This window comes from Onychomys torridus, chromosome 3, assembly GCF_903995425.1.
Source record: "Onychomys torridus chromosome 3, mOncTor1.1, whole genome shotgun sequence".
Classification (NCBI taxonomy): Eukaryota; Metazoa; Chordata; class Mammalia; order Rodentia; family Cricetidae; genus Onychomys; species Onychomys torridus.
In genome coordinates, this window is record NC_050445.1 from 68,756,641 (window position 1) to 68,783,613 (window position 26,973).

Genomic DNA, 26,973 nt, shown 5'->3' on the forward strand with positions numbered 1-26,973 from the left:
AAAAAATCAGTATTGCAAATCTATTCCTAATGCCAAGATATTGCTGCCAAAATTTATTCTTTTAGAACATTACCCTACAAATTACAACTCTCTCGATATTAAAAGCTTGTTCTCTGAGAAGGAAACAGGGTGTCGCCAGCTTCACTGACATGGAGGTGCAGGACCAGTTACACTGCAGTTGTCAGGGCTACAAGGGACACCCCATCCTGTATCTTCAGTCTTTAAGAGGAATTTAATAACTTGGAAGGGCTGGGCTTCTCACTCCTACAGCCCCATAGCCCAAAACTATAGCTTTGACTAATTTTAAACATAAGTTGATCTTCACCCTTCTAAGTGTACTGCTTGATAAAAGCCAGTCTGTTAGGACACTATTTCATTTAGTTTTAAATTCTGTTTGGATTCCCCCCTTTCACTGGGAAAATAAACTGTACACACACACACACACACACACACACACACACACACACACACACACACACATATATAGAGATATAAAATGTGTATATGTATGTATACACATATGTATAGAATATTGATTAAATTAAATGGAATATAATTTGTAGATTTTAATCCCATGTCTAAAGTTTCTTTATCCTAGCATATTCATGTCTCTACATTTATTGTGCAGATAAAACAAGAGTAAGAAAGATGGTTAAACCTTCGACATGTCACTTTGGAGGTCCAAAGAGGCCATGGCATTCTTATATCCTACCTCAAGACGAGGAGACATGATGATACTTACTAGTGAAACCTGGAGTGTAAATACATGCTTCCTATCTCTCTCTTTTTCTCTCACTCCACTGCTTTTCCTTCCAGCAGAGGGAAAGAAAGTCTACAGTACATACTGACTCAGTGGCTGACCTCCTGTGTGTATCCTCTGGGGATGCCTGTATCAGGCATGGTGGGGATGACACCATATTGCTGCTCACCCTCCAGGCTGCATTAACAACATGGACTTTTTTACCTACAGAGTGAAGCAGCATTGTAGAGATTTTTCCACTTCAATTGTAAGAATTCTATCAACTGGAGGGTTTAATAATGATGAAGAAAAATTATTCTACTTAGGAAACCTTTGCCTACACCCTTCTGGCAGAAAAGTGAAATGGGCTTAATACACCAGTGATTTATTTCTGAAACAATTATTTACTGATTTCAATCCCAAGAATTAAAAAAAAAAAAATCTAACAAGCAATTTGTAATGATGTAAGAATTACAGTTTAAGATCTTTCATACCACTTGACTCTCACAGAAACACAGAAACAGCAAAGCTGCAATTGTATCTGTGTCATGAAAAAAAAGACATTGACATCAGCCCCAGGATTATCATCTGCCTGCTCAGGAAAAATGATTAATTTAAGATAAATAGGTGCTGCCTTCACACAGGTTGATTGTATTTCCCGGCTACTGCCTCAGCAACTCTCCCTGTCCATTGTCATAAAGTATTCAGAGAGGCCATTGTCTCCTCCTCAAGTCACACAAGGCATTGGAGATTGAATCCCGAGCCCTTGGACAGGAAAATTCTAGTTGAGTTTTATTTCCTTCTTCTATCACCTGCTGGGATAGTGTTCATCCTTCTTGAGATTTTCATGACATAAATTTTTTGTTACTTGTTTTTATATAAAATCTCAGAAAACTCCTAAACTCTAAAATGTAGTAAGAAAATTATGTCATGTAAATTAGTAACTAGAGATAGAGAATGGCAATGATAGCTGCATTTGCTTTTCAGAATTTGCAGAGTATAACTATGCTTTTGTTTTCCCTAAAAAGATTTTTCCCCTAAAAGTGACATTTTAAAATAAAGACTAAAAGTATAAAATTGTGCTTAGTCCAAAAAAGTGTCAATTATTTATTTAAAAAAAAACACAAACAAACAAAACAAAAACAACAAATGTATTTTTGAAACCAGAGAAGATATTCAGGTATACCAGAGAAGGTATCCACACCTGAATTCAGTATTGGAAAACATGACCAAGAGAAATTTCCTTGCTAGTATGTGACATGGGTCTTAGGAAGTGACCTTATAAAAATTGCAAAACTAGCTTGGCTCCAAAATAGATCACTGGAGGCAAATCTACCATCTAAGAATGAATCACTAAACACAAGTCACACCATGTGTCTTAACCTCTACCACCTCCTTAGAATCTCCTCCCACAGCCCTTTGACCCTGGGACCCAAGGTAGATATTCAGTTTGGTCAAAAACCAAAGCTGAAAAATTATGTTTTCTTCTACTATGATGTGGCTTATTGGTTAAAAAAAAAAAAAAAAAAAAAAAAAAAAAAAAAAAAATTCAGAAATAAAGACAAAGACAGAGAGAGATAGAGACTCAGAGACAGAGACATAGCGACAGAGACACAGAGGCAGAAACACACAGAGATAAAGAGAGAGAGATTGGTATAAGTCCTTAGCAAATAGGTATAGTATTTTGAGCAATATATGAAGGATTTAATTCATCATGAAGGAATTTAGTATCAATTTTAAGTAACTGTCACCACAGAGAGTTAATTAATGTTCAGTGGGTCTAGAGAGAGGGCTCAGCAGAAAGAAGCACCTGCTGTTCTCTCAGAGGAAATGGGTTCTGTTACTAGTTCCACATCAGGCTGCTAGCATTGGCCTGTAATTCCAGTGCTAGAGGGTAAGATATGTCAGCAGATACTTGAAAATTGTGTGTGTGTGTGTGTGTGTGTGTGTAGTGTGTGTGTGTACATATATTTCTAATTACTTGATTGAAAGAGTTAATGATTCTAAAGAGTCTAAAAATTGAATGATTTTCATATTTGGCCCTAACATGATTTGGAGAATTTTGCATTGATAGTTGTGTTTTTATTTGCTTTGTCTGATTATGGATTTCTCTGGTATGCCACAATTAAACAGTAGAAGTTATGGAGTCAAATAAAAACAGAAAATCACACAAAGAATGTAAAATATTCACATATAGATTATATTTTTAGTAATTAGGTCATTAGGCTAGCAGTTAAGTCCTTATTTAGTTCAAACTGTAGCCTATAAAATGGATTATTTAAAATCTCCCACAGTTAAAAGAAGCACAGAGTGATTGGATTTTAGAGCACAGGCACATAGTGAAGGAGGCTACTTTGCCTGGAAAATCTCTTGTGAAACAGGAATCCATTTTGAAATGATTTCCAAGAGGCCAGTTGTGGCCTCCATAAAGGGGAGAGGTGCCTGTTTTATTGAGATGAAGAATAAAAGAAGTGGCATGCACCACACAATTATTTATGTAGCCCCAGTCCAGGACAACAAAGCAAGATGAAGGACAGTACAGTACGTGACTTAGAAATACACTTGTTGGATATTATGTCAGGCGGTCTAATCGCAGGCAACTTTACCTTGTCCATTGAGGTGCTCTTCACCCATGGGGACTCATACTCTTGACTTAACAACACCACCCCTATCTTGCCTCATTCCATGACCCTACTTTGAAAAAATACATGCCCTCTCCCCAAAAAAAGGTTGTGCCTTTAAGTATATGTATTAAAGACTGATCCACTACTGCATTAGTTTTTTTATGTTCACGTTGTTGTTAATGTTACTAAACTTGGTTTCTGAAAATATGTGTTGGTTCCCTGAGTCTGAATGGGAATATGTCTCTGAATTTAGAGTGACTGAAAACAGTTTCAGGATAAAAGTGGTTGTTAAATAAATTTGGGAAACTGTTTAGGGATCTAGGACAGAGTCAATCTGCACAAATACTTTATGTTCCTTTTACTATTCTTCTAGTTACATAAATTAAAAATAATATGGTTACAAAGAGTTTGATAGACATTACTCATTAAACAAATAATTGTTAAAGTTATAAATTCTAATAAAAATTCTCATTACATGTTCAGGATGTCATAATATTTTAGTAGGTGTTTCTGACTACAAGATTTTTTTTTTGCCTTGCCAAATAGACCAGAAATATTCATTAAACTACTCACCAACAAGCATAGAACCTCATTATATTACTTCTTTTCCTAAAATAACATTTAATGTCTACTGAGTACTACATCATTTGAATTTAAATGATTAATTTTGGGAAAGTTCTAGCACTATGCTGTCATCAAAACATCTATCATCTGTCTGGCATCATGTCCCTGTTGAGGCTTTCATGTAAATATTTTGTCAACACTGTTATAAGGTAAACAACTTGGAGGTGTAAGGGCACTAAGCTTGCTTGTGCTGCATTTCCCTTAACTGGGGTATGATTTGTATTGGTGATAAACTCCTTCTAGGTCTAAAAGTAGAGTAGCCCTATTTTTTCCATATAATGTAACAATTAAATAAAGATAAACCAAAAGCAAGCTTGAAAAAGATGCTCACTTATTGAAGATGTTTTTACCTAACTGAAAATATACACAGTTGATATTAGTATTAGAATTGCAAAGACGTTATTCGATGCATACTACCTTTTGGATATTTAACACATCCAGGTCCCTCAAAGATTTTATGTCATGGTAAAGTTGCCTGTGATTAGATCACCTGACATATATCCAACAAGTATATTACTAACTCATGCACTGTCTGCCACAGAAACAGAAAACTAGATAATAAAGGAAACATGAACATACTTCAGAGTTTAGTATTATTTATAGTCTAGAAGATGGTGGTATAGCCTGTTACTTTAAGATGTTTCCAGGCATATAATGCATCATGTTTTTAGATTCCCACAAATCATAGTAGCAGTTGGGGGAGAAACTAGAATGCTTGTTTTCAGTACAGAGAAGCCTGGGTACTGCATAGTTACCTTATAATCTTCTTCCTCTACAATTTGCTATCCAAATATCTGCACACTTTTTTTCTAACAAATGCTTGAGAGAAGCGCCTACCCTCTGACCAGGCACTCTACTGTGCCTCACTTAACTATTTGGACTCCTCTGAACCATCTACTTTTAAAAATACTTTATCTAAAATGCCCCAGAAAAACTGGAATTGGCATATTAAGGTCATAGCAAACCTTAAATACCTTTCCCCTTTCTTTGAAACCTCCCTTCTGTATTGACCTTCAGAACCTGCCTTTATTTTCCATCTATTTCTGCTCTTTTGTTGGCTCTTTCTGTGATTCATCAATGAACATGTTCCACAAATGCTTTTACCATCATTTGAATGTCATGGCCACAGAGCTTCCTACATGCTCAGTTCTTCCCTCAGTGAAGACAAAAGTTAAATCCATCACGAGTCCTGAATCCTCACATTCCCATCTTCATTTATATGTGAATTCACCCAGGTCAACTCCAATATAATATAACTTGTTTTTCCACTACAATGGTTATTAATTGTTTCTTCTCTTCTTTATTATCAGTGTTTAGGGAAGGCACTACTGGACAAAATGTAAAAAAAAAATGACTTATGATTCAAATTGACAAATTACTTTCTAGAAAAGTTAAGTCAATCTATTATTCAATTAACTGAAGATAAGACTTCCATTGCCAAAGACAAAGCGTTCTCAGTGCTACTCGTATTTCCCACCTTGAATGTGTTGTTTTCAGAGACAACTTCCAAAAGTAGACATAATTACATATACTCAATTGCTTTTATTGAGAGAATAAAATCTAAACTCTGAGTGTGGCATTTGAGTCTCTATGAACTCATTTTTACTTACCTTTCACTCTCCCCTTCCAGTTACTCTATAACCCAGGCCAATAACTTACCTCCTGGCTACACTTACCTTCACCTAGAGAGGAAACCTTAGCACAAATCGAAACTATAATGCACAAGCAAAACACTTGTAAGGCAAAGATATAAAAAAGAAGCCAGACTAAGCATTATGGAATAAGAACCCTGCAAAATTATCATTGAGTTCTTTCTTTTTGTGTTGGCCATCTATTGCTGGCCATGGAGTGTACCTACTCTTCAGGCAGTTTGTATACCCAGAGATTCTCCTTGGGGGAAAACTAATTTTTCCTTTGCCAACAGTTGACACTTAGAGATAGCTTCTTGATTAGGGGCAGGAGTCTGTGTCCACTTCCCCTCTCAGCATTGGGACCCCATCTGGCTTAAACCTATCTTGGCCCTGTGCATGCTGCCACAGTCTCTGTGAGTTCATATACCCATCAGTCCTGTTCTGTCTAAATTCTTTGTTTCCTTAGTGTCCTCCATCCCCTGGCTCTTATAATTTTTTTGCCACCTCTTCCGCCAAGTTCTCCAATCCCTGAGGCAAGGGATTTGATGAAGATCTCCCAGTTATGACTAAGTAATGAACTATGTTTACAAGCAATTATCCACCACATATTTAAAGACACACCGGGTTTACAACACTGGTAGTTAGCCTCTTCTCTCTCTCTCTCTCTCTCTCTCTCTCTCTCTCTCTCTCTCTCTCTCTCTCTCTCTTCCAGAGCTGAGGACCGAACCCAGGGCCTTGAGCTTGCTAGGCAAGTGCTCTACCACTGAGCTCAATCCTCAACCCCACCTCCTCTCTCTTAAAGTAAATTAGGTCTAAATACTGTAAGGATGTTGGCCAAACACAAATGGATGGGCTATGCTGATCAGCTTCCTGTTAGGGTAAGAAAATACACAGAGATACAATGTTGGTTTTTCTCACAGTTTAAAGGTTTCAGCCTGTGCTCATCTACAGTGAGATGGTCTTTCTGTATGCTGTGACTATGTGTTGCTACTGTTGGTTAATAAGGAAGTTGTTTTGGCCTATTGTAAGGCAGAAAAAGAGCCAGGGTGGAAATTCAAGAGAGATACAGGGAGAAAAGGGCAGAATCAAGGCAAACACCAACCTGCCACCCAAGGAGCAACATGTCAACCATTCAGTAATGCAATAGCCATGTGGCAAAACATAGATTAATAGAAATATGTTAATTTAAGATCAAAGAGCTAGCTAACAAGAAGCCTGAGCCATAGACCAAGCAGTTTATAATTAATATAAGCTTCTGAGTGATTATAATAATGGCAGCTATGGGACTGGGTGGGACCAGAAAACTTCTGGCTACAGTCATCGGTTCAGTTGCCTTGATTTCTGTGGCAGAGCAGCCCTTGGCTGAGATCTGGACTATGTGGTAGAAGAGTAAGACACACACTTCAGGGCAGCCAGCAAACAATGAATGAGGTCAGAGGAGGCCAGAGTTCCATGATCACTTTTAACAACTAATGATCTTCGTCCTGGAAATAGTTCACCATTCACAAAATAACAGAGACCATAGAGCACATGAAGACCAAGAGGATGTTCCAGGTCTAAACTATGGTATAGGCTTCACTTTAAAGATAATAAGTCACACTTTTTAGTGCTATTGACTGTGATTGAGACATTTCCCCAGCCTGGAGATCTATAGATTGTTGTAGCTGCCGTAAGAGACTATTGCCTTTTTTTTTTAAAGACATGTCTCATTTCATAACTCAACATGTGCTCACACTTCAAGTTTAGTGTCTTCCCCTGCCTTCTCTGATTTCATCACCCTTACCCATGCCACATATATCATTGACACCTATCTAAATGCTTATTCTTGAGGCAGGTTCCAGGACTCTTTTCTCTCAATGTTCATTGTTTATATATTTTACCATGATACTTCCCTTCTATATTAACTAGTCATGGGGCCTTCAGACCCAAAAACTAAATAAAATTTTCATATGAGAATATATTTTCAAGAATATGTCCAATGTTCAGACCCATTTTAACAGACAGTAGATATATATTAAATATTTAAATTTAAGAAGTGTCCCTGTGCTTTCTTTGACAAATATTTCCAAAGACTATTTCATACTCCTTTTGGAAGAAAGAAACAAGAAAGAAAGAAAGAAAGAGAGAGAGAGAGAGAGAGAGAGAGAGAGAGAGAGAGAGAGGGAGGGAGGGAGGGAATGGACAGTATAACATGCTAAAGAAAGCAGTGTAAAATTATTTCTTGGTAAAGCTTTAACGCTAGTGATTTGGTAACAAATTTTTTTGGTGTGTTCCATGAAACTGTCTACTTAGTCTGACAAGAGTATGATCTTTTAGTGGACGGCTTTACCCAAGTGTTAGCTACGTTACATAGACCATTTCTTCTGTTAGACTGGTGGTTCAATTGTGTTGAAACATAATGAAGTTAAAGGAAATAGTCCTCATTTCCTCTAATCTGAAGCACAGATGAAAGGTTAAAGTAGAGCAGCTGTTCTCTGTGGAATCAAGTCTAGTTATTGACAACCATACATTCTAAAAGCATGAATTCAAGAGATATCTTCAAAGGCACCCCATACCTCTGTGGTGGTTTAAATGAGAATGGTGCCCATAGACTGGTACATTTGAAGAGTTGGTTCCCAGTTGGTGAACTGTTTAGAAAGGATTAAGAGGTGTGGTCTTCTTGGAGGAGTGTATCACTAGGGATGGGCTTTAAGGTTTAAAAAGCCCACTCTAGGCCCAATCTCTCCATCTTTCTGCTTCCCACTTCTGGATCAAGTGTAAGCTCTGAGCTACTAGTCCAGCACCATACATGTCTGCTTGATGTCATGCTTCCTGCCATAATGGTCATGGACTTACCCTCTGAAACTGTTAGCAAGCATCCAATTAAATGTTTTTCTTCTATAATGCCTTGGTTACACTGTCTCATCGTCACAGCAAAAGAACAGTGACTGAGACAGACATGTTCCCCTTAAGATGGTGTTAATGTAAGAACTCTGTCACTAGGAAAACCTATCTATCCTTTCTATTTCAATATTCCTAAAGTAGGGAACATCGTCCTCTATATACCTGACCTTTCTAAGAACATCTGAGACTCATAAAAATTTCATAACCCCTACTGGACTCTACTTCCCTGAAATTAGGAAGAGTTTATGTGTTCACATCTTGCACAGTGCTCAAACTGTCAATAAATCTGGGATAAATGACCAGCCAATGAGAGTAGGAAAATTCTGTTGATTCATAGTTATTATGTAGCTATTTCCCTTACATTTATTTTATTCGGGTGCTATAGGATCTCTGTCTTCTTAAGTAGCCATCCAGCAAGCAATAACAAGTCAGATAATGCACTGTATTGAGCCAAGCCAGCAATTTGTGAAGGACTCTGGTATGTTAGTTAAAAGATGTACCAAACCTGATAGTAGAGAATTCCAGGAGACCGCCATGCCTTTGCAATAGAATTTGCTATAACAGGATGTACTGACTTCTGTGTGGAACTGATCCATGTCAATATAAACAGCATTACTGGGGTGGGTGGGGTTTTAATGCAAGCATGACAAGGAAGCTGATGAGAGTAGACTTAAATAATGTGTAAATTATTTAACTATTCTCCATTTTAACATCTTCTCTGTAAACTGTGAAAAGAATGTCCACCTACATAAGGTAGGCCTATAATATAATAAACATGCTAAGATGGCTTATTGTGAATATTAAATGAGTATGTGGAAAGGTACCTACTGCAGGCCATAAATGATGTTTAATCTTCTCTGTCTCTGGCCTATGTGTCCTACACAAACAAAGGACATTGGGAGTGTTTTAAAAAACACGACTCCAGAAATAATCCAAAGTATGAAGTCTGTAAAAAAAATCACAAGATGGACTTTTTTGACATGTGTTATGAGCATGTTATGAGAACTAAGCTGGTATGAAATAATACGGTGCATATGTAGAATAATTGAAAAGGATTAACACCACAAGTTCCTATTTACTAATAAATGCCTAAAAGTTGAACTTGGACAGCCACTCTAACTATCACTCTGGATAAAATAAAGCAAATGCCTCTTAAGCCAGCTTGATACAGAGAAGAATTCTGTTGGAGTCACCATCTGAGATGGACAAGAAGGACTGTGGTGCTTGGGAGCTCAGATGATGAGTGTCTACTAAGAAGTTTGCAATTGTAGTTATACATTCCAATCAATCAGAAACTGGTCAAACTGCATGTTGTTGCTTTCCTCTCTTTACTGATGCCATTTTAGTATGACTGAAAAAAAGCAAGAAAGCAGGATATATATGACTTAAACTTTTTAGATAGTCATGTGTCAATAGTACCAAAATTCAGGTGAACAACCTAACTAACATTTGAGAAAAAGTACATTGGGGAAATAGAATCAAACCGCATAACCATCTAGGGTAGTAAAGCTATTGTTTTAGACACATTAAATTAAACCACACAAAATTGTCACAGTCAGATAAGTTTTAAATTAAAGAAATGATAATTTGTTTTTAAATCTAACACCAATTAGGCTTTATTCAGAGATTAGTATGTTTTGAAACATGATGGGTTTAATTGAAACATTAAATCATTTATCTATCTAAACTGCGGAAAACCATCTTTCTATTAGGTTTATATTAGAAATAAAAAGATATGTGGAAGAGAAGGGCGATAGAATCCATGCCTCAGGAGGGAGGAGACCACCACTGAACTCCTTCTTATAGGAGTATGAGTGAGAAAGGCAGGTAGAGTCTCAAAGAAAGGTTTCATTCCCCAGAGAAGCAGGGGAGCTATCAGGTGTGATGCTAATAGAGACAGAAATCTTAAGGAAGCAATTCAGCCAAAGCGATGCAGGGTAACCAGGCTTTATGAGAGGGAAGCAGAGACAGGAGAGGGATAAGAACTAAAATATACTTTTCATTATTTACCACAAGATGAATGGAGCCCCAAAAGACAGTGGCAATGTGGAAAGTGAGTCAAAATCTCACTCAAAGCCCACATGCAGCTTATCTTCTCTTCTTATTTGTTCTTTCTGAGGACGTATTATAACCAGAAAAAGATAATGAATGACAGCAGAAATGTAAAGTAGGATAATAATCCCATAGTTAACCTTATTGTGAAGGCTGGCCCTTGGCTAAGTTTGGAAGGATACTGTGATCTAAACAAAGAATGCCAGATGAGAAAGAACCACACCTGTATATAAAAGGTTTGTTTGACTTTGTGGATTCAGAAAGGGGTTCTTGGTAGTTCCTGATGACTATGAGAAGTACTAATATTAGGTAGCAGACATTCTGCTATGTGTCCCTATGTTCACTCTGGTCTAATTCAGTATTGGAGGTTGGTAATAAATGATTCTGTGCCCTTTCAATGTAGATCTTTCTTTTCTAGTATTCAAGTACTGCAAAGACTTTGTAAAGTCATTATAAAATACAAACATAACTATGAATTATTATACAGGTTCTTATTTTATACTCTGAGATTAATGTTTGGGCTGGAGAAATCTAGAGGAGTATGAAGGAGACAGTGAAATTTCAAATGCATTTTGAAATAAGGATTTTGTTTGTTTGTTTTTTTCAAGACAGGCTTTATCTATGTCACCCTGGCTGCTCTAGAACTTGATTTGTAGACTAGACTGGCCTTGAACTCAGAGACCCATTCACCTGCCCCTGCCTTCCATATGCTGGGATTAAAGATGTGAGCTGCCACCTCTAGAAAAATATGAATATTTAAAAGGAGGTAAAAAAATATAATTTAGGATTAACTTTTAAGACATATAGAAAGACAAGACAAATGGGTTTTATATAAAAACTAAGAGACAAAAATTAGTCCAGATATTAGTAAGGAATTTCTTTTCATTGTTTAGTCACTTTATTTTTTAAGATTCTAATATAATTACAGCATTTCACCCTTACCTTTCCTCCCTCCAAACCCACCCATATACATTCCCTGTTCATCTTCAAATTCACTAAGTTTTTTTTACTAATTATTATTCCATATATATAATATATATATGTATGTATATGTATTTCTTTTTTTCTTCAGTTTCTATTTTTCCTTTATTTATTTTTTTCGTTTTATAAATGGATGCATTGCACATGATCATAAGTGCCACCCACTGTCCCCTCCCATCCTCCCACACCCCTGCCGATTCTCTTCTTACTGTCCAACAGTGTCCTCCCTGCTTTCAGGCTTAAGGAGCATGATGGAAGAGTGGGAGAAGAAACAAAAAGCCAGAGGAAGAGGAGGGTTTCTGTGAAACACTGCCTTCTGTACTCAGCATGGTCATTGGAATTATGAACACACAGCAGTGGAGGATGCCTGCATAAACAGACATGTATATGTATTTCTAAATATAACATTTTAGATTTGTATGATGTTACTTCTATGTATGTTTTCAGGGGCTGACCATTAAGCAATAGACAATTTTTACAAAGGAAAAGAACTCAATAAAAAATATTTATAATCTTGGTACCTAAATTTTGAAAGAGTAGATTTAAATTAACGTCTGTGGGAAGAAGAGTTGTATGTCAGTGACTGGAAAGAATGGTAAAGAATCTTGTGTGAAGAGGAGATACTTGAATGGGCTGAGTTTTTTCTTTGTTAGTGTCAACTAGCTGCATCCACCTTGAAGCTTTTGAGAAAGAAGATTCCCAGTCCATAGATGAGCTCAGAGGGATCAATGTACTGAATCAATTATGCAGTCAGGAGGCAGGAGGAGCATTGAGGACCATTCTGATGTCTTCATAAAAGTGAATACAGAGGCCAATGAGCCACTTCAAGGAAGCAGAGTGTAAGGTCTTTATGATAACAGCATATGATAATGAAATCTTTGTGGTAATAAATTATCTTTATGATAATCAGCATTGTCCAGAGCTGGATGCCAAAAGAATTGCACTAGGTCACAGATAGGGATTTGGGGGAAAAATTAGGGACATCCAGTTTCAAGAAACCAGTTAGAAAAGGGGCTGTTGGGGACTGTGGTCAAAGCTGTGCTGTTTCACAAAGCAATAAGGAGAATAGAGAGAGGAGCAGCCCCAGACAAGGCACTGACTAAGTGAAACACTTGGGGAAGAGTCAGTGAGTGATGAGGTGAATCACAGTGAGTGAGAAATGATGGTCGATTGTTATGTATCACACAATTAAAGATTTATTAAATCACCTCTCAGCCTTCACTTTCTGGAATAATTAATCACTGCAAATTATTAAAATCAGATCATTAGTTTGAATAATGAAAATCTCAGGAGAAAAAAAAGTTCGCTAAGGTTCATTTTTTTAATTAAATAGAAGTGTTTTCTAGCCTTGTCACATTAAAATTATTGTTTAGAGCTCATGTGAGTATAATATTAAAAGGTGATTTTATTTTCAATTCTAAAAATTAACTTAAATTCACATTAAGTACCCCAAATGGTATTGTAAAACATTTTTACAACAGATTCATTATTAAAGAGATTCAGATATGTGTTCCTACAGTCTTTAACTAGTGTGTAAGTAAAGTATAGGTAAGTACTAACTCTACTATCATAGCTGAGACATACATCTGCCACCTGTCTGACAGGCAAGGGTATGTGTCAAGACAAACAAACAAAACCAAAAGGAACAAAAGGCATTCTGAAAAAGAAGCCCTCATTTCCTCCACAACCCACAGTGCTGTTGAGGTGTTTGTTGGGATACTCTCATTAAGGTGGATCTAGGACTGGTGTGTGCTCTGACTCTTTGATGCCAAAGACATTCTAACTCCTTTCATGACCTATGGGATAGAACCCCAGATAGGACAGTTGAGGGATTGGGGCACTGGCAGTTGGAAGCATGACAGAGGTCAAGCCCAGGGAACTCAAAGACAGGTACATGTACACGGTATGTGAAGGAAATTAAGGTGGTCTGGGAGTGGGGAGGCGACATGGATTCAGTCAAAGCAAAAGTCTGCTTTTATTTAAACCTTAATAAAACAGCAAAAAAGAAAAGATTTACTGATAAAAGGATAAACCAAACAATTGACTTTTTCTCTCAAAAGTTTACTGTTATCTTTAAAGCAAGATTATTGACTTTTAGTGTTGATAGTAAATGTTAAATAAACTAATAATGGCCAGAGTACACCTGATTTATTTTTTCTTTACAGGCCAGTTAAATTTATTTTGAATGTTAGATAAATTACTTGCCTTAGAAACACCATTAAAAAAGCCACAAGTATAATATGTAATCACCATTACATAGAGAGGGCTTTTATTAAAGCATGACAGTTATTTCGTGGTAAACTCAGAAACGATCACTGTACTTCAGTCTTGTTTTCAGATTCACTTCCATTTCAAAGGCAGTGTCTAGCACTGAGTAGGAATATCGCTCGCTATTCATTAACACCTGACAAATGGTTAACTCCTGCTTTTGTTTGTTTGTCTGTTTTGTTGTTGTTGCTTTTTTTTTTAAGAAATAATAAAAATAAGAGTTCATCACCAGAGAGATTTGTAATCATCTAGGAGAAGAAATAAGATTCATCATGTCTTTAAATGTCCATAATCGGAGGACCAGCAAAAAACATTTTCAGGTAGATCCTCTTCTGATGCCCAAAGTTCCTCGAACCAATTACTTGCACCTTCAGGAAGAGAAAAACAGGCTACAGCTAAAGAAATTCCTCCTTCACAGGATGTTTCTTGTGGGCTATGTACAAGCCAACTTAGAGAAAAAAGAGATTTCTGAATATTATGAGAAATTGTTCCAGTCAATTCTGAAGAATCACTTAGGAGAAGCAGTTACAGGATTATTGCTCATATACTCAAAAACTTTTCTGCACATCCTTGAGACCTCCAACGGCACACTTTTCCGAATTCTTCTAGATTATGTTGCCCATGAGAAGGAAGATAAAGAATATATGATCCAAAATGTGAAAATTATAGTTGCTTCTCATAACATCCCCACAAGGCTGTTCATGCAGTGGCATGTTTCCGTCATCAAAGTCCCTGTTTTGTATCTAGAAGATGTGACCCAGTCACAGTCTCTAGCAGAGGTCACCACAGACTTTCTCTCCATGACTCACAAACTGGCACTCCACCTTTTCAAGACCGTGAAAGTGGGTACGAAAGGACCAGGTGACAACTTGCACCAAGTTGCCCCTGATCTCCTCCTCCCAGAACAAACTATTGAGTACTTATGCAAGGCTGAAGAATTCATGGACCCAGCAACATTCTTAAATATGTATAATAGACCCATACATATTACCCTGGATTCTGAGATTGTGTGGCCAGCTCCTTCCCGTTTTTAGGATGAGGAGAGATAGTGTGTGCATATCTCATCAAGATTTTGTACAACTTTAAAAACAAAGAAATATCTAAAGTTACTCTTTCAAAAAAAAAAGGGGGGGGAGCATGACATTTAAATAAGCACATGGAATGTTAAAACATCTAAAGCCAAACATCAGACTACATTTGCTCATTCTGATCCAAAGTTCAATAATTTTTTTCAGGTAATTGGGTTTAACAAATTTGAGTTCCATCATTTTCATGGGATAATTTTTTTTCTTTTAAGGAAAGTATAGTTGAAAGGGATTTAACACCATTTAGGCACTTAGGTTCTCATGCATTCTCTCAACAATTAACAAAATGTCTTTATTATGTGGTAGAAGAAAGATGTTTAGGAGTGGATCATTTCTTACAGTTTAACCATTAAGAAATGTGTAACTTAAACTTACAAGCAACCATAATATATGTAAGTAATATAATGTAATATATAATAAGATGTGGTATAAAGCAAATAGAATATTAGGAAGAGGTAAAATGAACTTGGAGAACATAAGTAAATAGATCATTAATGCACAATCTCCACATCAGAGAAAATAAAACACAACCTCTGAAAATAATCCTCAAGCACCCATATTCTGGCCTATATAATCAGTAATACTGAAGCTATTATAAATCTAAAAGACACAAGAATTTTTGAAACAACTAGAAAACTCTATTAAATTTCAATATAATTCTTATGCAATATTGATTAATTGAGCACTCCTCTGTATAACAGACATTTTTCAGTCTCCAGAGATGCAGCAATGTTCACACAAGGTATTGCTCTTGCCCACTTTAAATCTTATTGATTATATGTAAGCAGTATTATAGGATGTGAATAATCCATGTTGTTGTGTGAGATGGCATCTTATTGACAGGGTGAATATATTTTTTTAAAAAAAAGTATTTTCTAAAGTTAGATAGCGACCAGAAGTGCAGCATATGGTTAAAAATTAAACATAAAATTAATTTTAAACATTTAAATTAGACATAAAATTGTGACACATAATATTATACAAAAATGTCTAATGCATGCATCCAATCCAACATGCTCCTCTTACAGTGTGACCTTCAGATTCCTCCTATTTTATACGACAGGCATTATGTTTAAAGTCAGACAGCCTTTATACCTGCTTTAACCAACAGAGTATGACAGGAACAATGATGTGCAACCTCCGAGGCTAAGTCAAGATTCCAAGAGCCTTGCTTTGCTCACTTGAACCCAAGCTCTTAGAATCCAGGCACTATGCTATGAATATATAAAGCAGTTTCCAGATGACATCCTCAGCAAGGGCCCAGATGACAGCCACAATCCAGTACGAGATGCTGAGTGAGACTTGATGGTTCCTGATTATCTGCTTCCAGAATTGCAAGAAAGACCAGTTGAAATGTATGGAATAAAGTTGGACTCTTCCTAGGAATCCTGCCCAAATTACAGACCTGAGATGATTGTGCAGTTGTCTGGAACTGTAACATATATGTATGTAAATGATTTTCATCAATTACCATTCATTCATTTATGTACATTACTACATGTCTACAAGTAAACACTTACTAGGCACCCAATCATTATTGTTAGATGGATATCCCAACAGTGATAAAATGTGTCTCCACCATATTGCCTACCCTATGTCATTTATTAGTCTCTATTATTTCCTTATATAAGAAATACTGATAGAAAACTAATTCACTAGACTAATGAAAATCATTAGTAATCTTAATTTCTAGAGAAAGTTATAGACATATCTAAATGATAATACTGCACATTTACTTAAAATACTGTAAATTTTAAGATTCATGAAATCAGAATATATTGTATGCAAATAAAATCTGTTTTCAATAAAAGAAAAAACACAAATACATAACTCAATTATACATTCATTATAGTAAGCAGACTATAATGAATTTATTCAAATGAAATTCACTCGTTATAGTAGTCACTTTAGGAGCATTTACTATCATCGTCCCAACAACAACGTCATTACTAAAACATTTTGTAACTCTTTTATGTCAGATGAATAAAGAAAGTTAAAAACCAAAGTAAATGTAAATATTTTAGGTATATCTAAGTTTTGATCATCAAAGAAAATATACTCAGTTGGTCCTATTCAGAAAGCCCTTTATCCACCTATAATTTCAAGTGTGCTTCATAATATCTCTTCTGTAAGATTCAGGGTTTGCTGTAGGTTTGCTGTATACTGCACTTACTGTGTTGAGATAATATTCAGATCAGGGTATTTAAGTACCATTCCCTAATTAACAAAGTCAGGGATCTGTGGAAGAATTGTGGATTCTTGAGAAGCTTTAAGAAAACTGAATGAAGGTCCTGGTAAGTATAGGTCTGTCTTTCTTTTTGTCTGCCTCTGTCTGTCTGCCTGTCTGCCTGTCTGTCTCTCTGTTTTGCTTGGTTGTTTCTGTTTTCTCCTGTTTTTTGAAAATAGATTCTTTTCTCATACAATATAGCCTGACTACAGTTTCTCCTCCCTTTAACCCCAGGTTCCATCCCACCTCCCGTTTTATCCTGATCATCTCCCTTTGTGCCTCACATTTAAAAAGAACAGGGTTCTAATTGTTAACAGCAAAACGTAACAAAATAAAATCAAATAAACCAAAACTATCACATCGAAGTTGGACAAGACAAACCAACAGAAGGAAAAGAGCCACAAGAGAAGGCACAAGAATTAAAGAGCTATTTGTTCAGACACTCAGGAGTCCCATAAAAATACTGAACTGAAAGCTGTAATATTTGCACAGAGGACCTAGTGCAGTCCTGTGCTGGCCCTGGACTTGCTACCTGACTCTTTGTGAGTTTATGTACGCTTTGCTCAGCGGATTTCCAGGGCCTTGTTCTCCTGGTGTCCTCCTCTCACTCTTGCCCTCTTTCTGCCTGCTCTTCCACGGGCTTCTCTGAACTCTGAGGGGAGGGATTTGACGGAGACCTCCATTTAGAACTGTGTGCTGCAAAGTAATGTCTGTCTGTGGATCTCTGTATTTGTCCCCATCTGCTGCAAGAGTAAGCTTCTCTGACGATGAATGAATAAGGCACTGGTCTATGAACACAGCAGAATATCATTAAGAGTCATTTTATCACTACCTTTTTTAAAAGAGTGCTAGTATTTGGTTTTTATCATAGGTAAAGGATCTGGTTCTTGGTCTCTCAAGAAGTGTCAGGTATGGATGGGTTCTATCTTATGAAGAGCTTCATAAGTCAAATCAGACATAAGACATTGCCTTAGCATATTTTGCAGGTGGAACAGCATTATTATAGCATAGATTTTGTAGTTGGGTTGGTGTTTGTTTCTCTTTTGATAGCCTGTAGAATACCTTCCCATATCTAACACACTAGAATATATGGGTGAAAGTTCTGTGTAAGTACCAGTTTGACCTCTTCATGTTCAGTGAGTTGTGTAGGTGTTATCTTCAGCAATAGGTACTTGCTGTCAGTTGATGAAGAGCAACCTTACCTATAGTGCTGGCAACATCCTGGGTTGTTTGAGGATTTCCATGGGACCACTTTGGCCAACAATTAAAATTGATGTAATCTAGTTCAGGTACTAGAAGCTTCATTTGATGACAAGAGATGGTCAGTTGGGACTCTGTCCACCTAATTATTTGGAAACTTCATTAGGATCACCTTTTTATATTTCAGCAAGTTTCCACTGCACTAGATTTCCATGCCTGCCCTGGAATTATTTATCCCTGTGACTTCTTGCATGTGTTTATACTAATCTACAAACTGAAGTATTTATTCCAATATCTTCTGCAGAGCTAAATTAGGAGTCATAAATTCCCTTAACCTGTTTTTATCACTCAAAGATTTTATTTCTCCTTCAATTTTAGCAGAAAGAGTGCACTATTCTGGGTTGACAATAAATGTCTCAGTTCTCTGTGTTTGTTTCTGAACTGGGACTTGAACATCTGAAGGCCTTTGTCAGTTAATGTCTTTCTTATTTTTGCTTAAATTACCTTTTTCTGGTATAGGTGTGAACAATGCTCAGTAAAGTATTAAGCTGAAGAGGGTTGAGATATTGTTTCTTTTGTTGGATTTGTATTGAATGCTAGAGATTCTACTGCATGACTGAACGGGCATTATTTAAGAGTCTGCATGCACTTTACTTGCCCTCTCCTCTGCTCTCTTCTGCTGTGGCTCACCAAGTCCAGTTGCTCTACTTTGAGTAGGCTTTGGTCAACCAGCATAACATTTTGTTAAACTAAATGTATATTTAGGCCTTGTATATCAATTCATGGAAGGCAGAGCCTACACAAAAAAGCTGAAAAGTGAGATTTTGGGGGAACAGAAACCTTATAGGATGGATGGGAGTTGTCTTGTTTGGGGGCAGGAGTGGATAGGAGATTCCAGAGGATCCAGGCATTCTGGCCACACTTAGTAATGTTATCCCACAGGAGTTGTGACACTTATATGGTATGGCAGAAAAATGCTTACCCAATGTCTCAGAGAAAGGAGATTATGAGGGAAGTAAACTGCCTACATGTTACAAAGTAGCAGAGCCTAGCAGATGTGTCAGGAAGAGAGGTCCCAGAAGAACCTAGCCTAGTGGACTGTGGTGGCCTAATGACATAGAGAAGTCTTGAAAGATCTTAATAGGTTTGTGGGTTGATTAAGAGAGAACCTAACTGGCTGGTGAAGGGGAAGTCCCCTGAGAAACTAAGCAGGCCTATAGGAGACAAAGGAACAGGTCCACCTAGCGACGTGAGGGAGGGTGGTTTCTCAAGTCCCAAATAGATTTCAGTAAGTTCAGCAATATAGACACATTTCAAATAAGGTAAACTTGACTCTAGCAGGAGAAAACCTCCTCCAGCTTCCTGGAGAAGTGAAGGTATGTCAGCCTATTGCCAAGTTCACATAGCAAAATACTTCTAGATCACTACATATTATATTAATTGACTTAATGTAGAATTAGAGTTCTTCTTCTTGTGGTCAGTTATTAAATTTTCAGATACCTGGAAGATATCTGGAAGGATTTACATAATAAATATAATATATAGATTCTAAGAAAACAGAGACAAAAAGCCCAAAAGTGTCTTTCAAATACTTTAAGATATTGTTCTGCAAATAAAGATTCAGAAACTTAAAGACACTAAATTGTTTTTTCTCAAAGCGAGGGCAAGTATTGATAAATGATAGTCTCATTTCATTTCAAAATATTAAGTATACAAATCTTTATTCTTTTATAAATCTTTAAGAAAATTATTTCTTCCATCTAAATTTTCTGGTTGCTTTAGACTTGTTAACTGTGTTGTGATTTAATACCAAAGTAAGTTTTATATTAGTTTGATTGATAGCTTACTACAATAAAAATAATCCTAATCCTGTTCTTTAATTTTAACACAATTTCAGTTTTTATTATTTAGCTATTTGTCTCATCATTATAATAATGGCTAACCTGTTGACCAATTAATATATTCTTGCTAGTATATTCCTATATAGACACAAATTCAGGAGAGATATGTCTTATAACTTAGACCAACTGCATTTGATTTAACATAATGAAAATATCACCTGAATTTTTCAGTTAAAAAGCTTAATTTTTATCCACAAAATTATTACGACGTAATTAAGAGCACTGTTGATTCATTCTTTCTGCCTCACTATAGCTTTACTCTCCCAATCCAGTCTCTGTATGACCTCAACTCCCGCAGAAGAGCTAAGGACTTCAAATGTGCATTGGTGTCTTTGTTCATGTACTAGATACTCAGTGTACAGACTATAGTTTTCATTCCTGTTAGGATGGTTAATGTGTGTGTATGTGTGTGTGTGTGTGTGTGTGTGTGTGTGTGTGTGTGTGTGTGTGTGTTTACATAAGAATCATAGTTCTAATGGCTGTCTTCTAGAAGTAGAAACTGAAAACATTTTTTGGCCAACCTTGGATTAACTTTCTGATTTTCTGAATGGGTATTGCACAGTCCAGTTCCCTCCATGTGGTTCTTTCTAGAATTTAAAGCGTCCTCTGGCAATAGGAGCTAAATTGATTTATTTATACATATCATTTCTTGCATGAGATAGAAAGTAACTTTTCCAGGAGGTGAGGAAGAGAAAGAGCAGGAGATTAGCAGCCTTGCTGTGTATATTAAGATGGACTAATAAAGGATACTAGAAATGAGAGCAGAAAGTGGAAAAGCTCTAGACTAAGAGTAAGTATGGTCCCTTTGAAGAACTGAAGATCAGACAGAGTGCCTGGAGTACTGAGACAACAATAACATGGATGGAGAATGTGGCTAGAGATTAAGGATGTGAGGATTTACCATCACGGTCTGGGTTGAACTCTCTTTCACCCATTACTTTAACAGACCTCTCCTGTGCTTTATTCTTTGTGTACATCTTTCTGGATGTACTATATTTAAAGGCCATGTGCATCTCCCCATGATCCCAGTGAAATCCATCATTCTTTACCACCACTGTCTACCACTTTACCCTACTTCTTGTTCTTGATGTGAAAGTCTCAAAATGGTTGCTAACTAGAATTCCAAAAACCATCCTAGAATCTTGCTTTTTGTCCTTGATAGCCACATAATGAAAGCTTCACCCACCTTTCACAATATCTTTAGTTGCTGGACTTATTTCCATGCCTCACTTTGGGCTCTTCATAACTCCAGTCTCCTCTTCCTTTCCTCATCCCCCCATCCTTCACCTAGATCATTCATTGGTAAAAGTTAAGGGAAAGATGGGAGGCTTTACCTTCTTTGAGGAGTGGATGGGGGTGGAAAGAAGGGAAGGAGGGGAAACTGTGCTTCATATGCAAAATGATAAAAACTTTTAAATAAAAAAAGAAGTTAAGGGCAGGATAGTGTAAGACCCTAAAGAACAATCTCTGGGGGCTGGTGAGATGGCTCAGAGATTAAGAACATTGGCTGTTCTTCCAGAGGTCCTGAGTTTAAGTCCCAGCAACCACATGGTGGCTCCCAGCCATTTGTAATGAGATCTGGTTCCCTCTTCTGGCCTGCAGGGATACATGCAAACAGAACCCTGTATACATAATAAATAAATCTTTTTTAAAAAAGAACAATCTCTGCTATCAAACCTCTGATTTGAAAATAGGTTCTAAGGACAGGTCCCGGTCCCACAGCCTGGATGCTTCCCAAACAGTTCAAGCTATTCAATTGTCTCACTTATCCAGAGGGCCTGATCCAGCTGGGGGCTCCACAGCCTTTGGTTCATAATTCATGTGCTTCCATTCATTTGGCTATTTGTCCCTGTGCTTTTTCCAATCTTGAGCTCAACAATTCACACTCTTACAGTGCCTCCTCTTTCTCAACTATTGGACACCTGGAGCTCCACCTGGGGCCTGGCTGAGGATCTCTGCATCCACTTCCATCCCCAGGGGAGTCTTGGCCCTGGAAGAGATGGAATGGAGGGGAGAGGATGCGGGGAAGGTAGGGGTGGGAGTGGGAGAGGGGAGGACAGGGGAACGCATGGCTGATGTATAAAAAATAAATAAATAAATAAATAAGTAAATAAATAAATAAATAAATAAAAATAAAAGAAAATGGGTTCTGCAATTTTGTAGAACTGTAATTTGTTTCACTATGTATCTGAACCTCAGTTTCCTCCTAAGAAAAATGAACGTAATTTGATTGTGAGTCTACATTTTAGGATTGATCATAAGTATTATATTAATATTAATATAATAATTATTATATTAATATAATTAATAATATGTTATAACTCTGATATTCAAAATCCTTGAGAAGTCTCTTTTTACCTCCAGAAGACAATGCAGTACTCTATCAATGTGCAACAATTTTTATACATGTAAAGCAAGTAGTTCATATCTCTGATCTGTTTATAAAATATTGGTCCAATATAAGAACAATATTTTAAGATCATTAAACATAAAGCTTTGCTTATAAAGGTAGAAATTCCTAAATGTTAAAAAGTATCTGCATTTTTTCTAAAATTGACTTTTCTGAAATCCTCCTAAATAACTGCACCATCTTCTTCTGCCTCCTCTTTATCATCCACACTTTTGATCTTATCCAGAGAATGTAATTTCTTGACTACCTACTTTATGCAGCAAAATTTTTATAAAATAATATAAAAAAACCACTGAAGTCACATGAGTGACCACTATTTTCTCTCATCTCTGTTACTACCTCATTATTTGTCCTTAGGCAGACGATTTATTCCTTTTGGGGGCCTCTGGTCACTGACATTGTAAAATTCATAAATGTCATAAAGAAGGCCACAAAGCCCAAGAGGTATCAGTTATACTGTGTTTGAAAGTTAATACTATGCATGTTTAAACCATTAAGAAGTCAGAGGCTAGAATTAAAATGCTCCCAATAAAATTCTTAACCCAAAGTCAAAAATAATGGCTTAACCCACCTATGGACAGTGTCTGTCAAAAAATTAAATTTTTTCTTAATGTGTAGGAATCAATTAAAATACTACAAGATATCATGTACTGTTATTTGAGAAACTTCAATGTACAGTAGTAATACATTATCTTTGCTTGCTAAAAAGCATAGTGTTAAAGGGGAGGTAGAAAACATGTATTCTGGGCTAAGGTTGGGGCTCAGTGCATGGATAAAGCCTGAGTTCAAACTCCAGCATCAGAAAAAAAATGAAAAGCATTTGTTTTGGTGTAAAATAATATAGGAAAATACAATGTCTAATATATATTAACATATATAATATATATTATACTACTATACCTATACATTGTTTGGTAGTACCATGGAATCAAAAGAGTATAAAATGTATCTTCATCATATTGACTGTCACCCCCAACATGCGCGTGCACGCGTGCACACACACACACACACACACACACACACACACACACACACACATACACCACTGCTCAACTACTATCATATTTTCCACTCAACTTCATTTCATTTGATATTTATTTATGGATTTATTTATTTAGTCACTTACTCTGTATTGTCCATAGGTGCATGGGTGCCAGGTTGTTCCCTGGGGTATGGATAAAATACCATTGACCAACCTCCAAACGAAAACTGACTTCCCTTACCCAGAATCCATCAATTGCCAATAGCTCTCCAGCTACAGGTGAGGCCTTGGGAAACCCTCCTTCTCCATGCTAGAATTTAACTGCCCTTGTCTTATTTAGGTACCCACAACCATTGCAGGTTTACATGCACAACAACCATGTCATGTCCAGAGGACAGCATTTTTCACAGCCTTCCCATATTTTCTGGCTCTAACATTTTTTTCATTCCTATTTCTTCAATGTCCTCTGGTCCTTAGGGAATAGTGATATAGGTATATAATCTACAGCTGAGCATGCATAGTTACTTATTCTAAGCATTTTGAATAGCTATGAATATTAAGCAATACCCACTATTCACTAAAAACCACCTCTGACTAAGGGTGAGGGAAACATAAATCTACAAACAGAAGCACAAATATTTAGAAGACAGTGTGACAACATGAAGACTTGCAAACAACAGTATGTCTTCCCCAAGTGCATATAGACTCCCTACCAATAGATTTTTATTGCATTTACAGTACCAGGCATAAATTCCTTCCTGTGAAGCAGAATCCAAATCCTATCAACAAAGCAGCTGGTTACCCCTATAAACAGTATTGCCACTATTGCACTAGCAAGCAGATTTTGCACAGAAGACTAATATTTGAACATATGGAATAGACTACTATAAGGGGTCATTGGCATCTTTATCCACTGGCAGACTGCATAGCTGTAGACAAATTTCCAAATGGTCTTATTAAATAAAAAACATGGAGTCAAATGTAGGGGTGAAAGCCTTGGAGATCAGGGAAATAAGAATAGCCACCAGCCAACCTCACCTCACCATCTCTGTAGCTTCCAAGTGCCACAACTTCCTCTCTACCCAGGCCTTTATTGCCTTGCCGTTCTGCCCTCTCATTGGTTCTCTTAGCCCAGATACCTCACTTCCTCTTCCTACACAGCTGTCACCTTCTGTCTGTCTGCACAGACCTCCAGGTCTCTATGGTTGATACTGGAATTAAAGGCGTGTGCCGCCACACTTGGTTCTGTTCCCCAGTGTGGCCTTGAACACACAGAGACACTGCCTGCTAAGTGATAGGATTAAGGGCGTGTGCTACCACTGCCTGAGTTTTGTGTTTACTTAAAATGGCTTTGCTGTTTCCTCTGGTCTCCAGGCAAACTTTATTTACTAACATACAAATAAAATATCACCACATTTCAGCATCTGCCAATACTCTGAAAGCTAGCTAGAAGGGAAAGAGTTACCTTGGCAGTTCAAATGGATTTATCTGTATCCTGCAACCAAAGTATGTGGTATCCAGCAATAGTGTCTTGTTATCTGCTTATGGCACAACTCCTGGGATAGATGTTGTTCACTACTGTTGGATACCTATGTTCAACCTCCATTTTTAAACTGTATTTTAGTTGTTTTACAAACTGGTGAGGTTTCACACAGCTATCTTCTTTCTCTGTCCCTAGTTTGGGTTAACCCACCGCAATCCTCCACACAATCCCCAGACTCCATTCCTGCATACATTTTTTGCTCCCAGTGTTTCTCCTTTTGATTTTGTGTAATATATATACATCGTACTATCTTCTCCTACTGGATTTTCTCTTGTGTTTTGAGATCAAAGGTCTCCAGCAGCTTCTTCATGTACACTTCATTTTGATTAACCCTTCCCTTGGACCCTAGTTTCTCCATTCCCACATTTCTACATGCTTGAACATCTCTACATAATCTTTATCTGCATTCCATGGGAGCATACATCAGGCCTAATGAGTTTAATTCCTTCCACTAGTAAAATAAAAAATCATTAAAAACTATGTGCTGACCACTTAAGATATGTTCAGGGTGCATGAACTAGAAAAGTACATAAAAGTCTAGACATGACAGCCCCCAATATCATCAATTTCATTTTCAATGAATGTTTTGCAGTAAGCTGCCCATTGCTTTGGCAAGTCACAGATTTTATTTTATTCAATTAACATTTTCTCATTTATTTTACACACCAACCACAGTTTCATCTCCCTCCTCTCTTACCATCACACACACACACACACACACACACACACACACACACACACACACACACCTTCTATCTACCTCCTTCCCCATCCACTCCTCTTCTCCATTTAGAAAGGGGCAGGACTCCTATGGGCTTGAACAAAGCATGCCACATCAAATTGAGGCTGGGCAGAGCTCCTCCCCCTGCATCAATGCTGAGCAAGGTGATCCAGCACAGGACTGCCTTTACTAACTTTACTAACCTTTACTTTACCTTTACTAACTTTACTAACTCAGCAATCATGAACTGAAAAGCTATGTCAAGACATTGTTAGGCATGGATGAGCACAGTTGTGATCAAATGATGAATAATTTTACCTTCCTGTATACTCGGCCTCTTTTCATCCCAGAAACAGAAATATTAGACTGACACAATAATTATTACATTGGTAGATACACAAATTGTTATGAGGTCCTAATACATCCAATTTGAAGAGTAGAGGAATGAATCTAAAGAAAGAACACATACACACTACATGCTGTGTTGAAAAGACTAAAAATATTTCAAAAAGGCAGATAAGGCAGGCCCTGAAGTAAAATAGGACTTGTGAGAGATGAGGTTGGAGTAGACATGAAGCCAACTTAGTTACAGAAAGCAGATAAGTGCCATGACTTTTTCTTCAAGAGAAATAGGATGGAGTTTCATTTTTATATGTGATATGGTGAGACGTGCTTTATAGCAGAACCATTTTGAATTTTGAAGAAGAGATTGAGTGGGAACTAGATAATTAGACTGGAGATGTAGCAGTTTAGGGACTGTGAAAGCAGTTAGTGAAGGAGATGGTGGAAGTCCACAGACAGAAAGGATCCTGTAATGTATTAAAATGACAACACTAATGAGAAGATGTGGGTGGGACTATGTTAGATATTTGGGTATTTAATTATAATTAGAGGATGAAAAGGAGGAGAAGGAAGAGGAGCAGGAGGAGCAGGAGGAGGAGGAGCAAAAAGGAAAGTCCAGGACAAAACATCTAACAGATACAAACTCATTCCAAGTGATGGGGAAGAGTGGAGCAGCAGCAAACTGACTTACAGAGAGAATGAGATGAGGTATCACTATTTCAAGCATGTTGAATTTGAAGTGTCTCCAAATAATCAGTGT

At 37.1% G+C, this 26,973-nt stretch overlaps 2 protein-coding genes and 1 pseudogene across 2 annotated transcripts in view; 2 read left to right on the forward strand and 1 right to left on the reverse strand.

Annotated features, from left to right (window-relative positions):
- Positions 1-9,148, forward strand: part of LOC118579452 — a 201,734-nt pseudogene extending 192,586 nt beyond the window's left edge.
- Positions 1-26,973, reverse strand: part of Znf804b (zinc finger protein 804B) — a 523,478-nt gene that overhangs the window by 467,334 nt on the left and 29,171 nt on the right. The window lies entirely within an intron of this gene.
- Tex47 (testis expressed 47) lies at positions 14,075-14,836 on the forward strand. The gene has a single exon (XM_036180229.1). The coding sequence runs from the start codon at positions 14,075-14,077 to the stop codon at positions 14,834-14,836; it is 762 nt and encodes a 253-aa protein (XP_036036122.1).

Bases quoted from the DNA above. Each gene is read 5' to 3' on its own strand.
- Tex47 (XM_036180229.1), top strand. From the start codon at position 14,075: ATGTCTTTAAATGTCCATAATCGGAGGACCAGCAAAAAACATTTTCAG.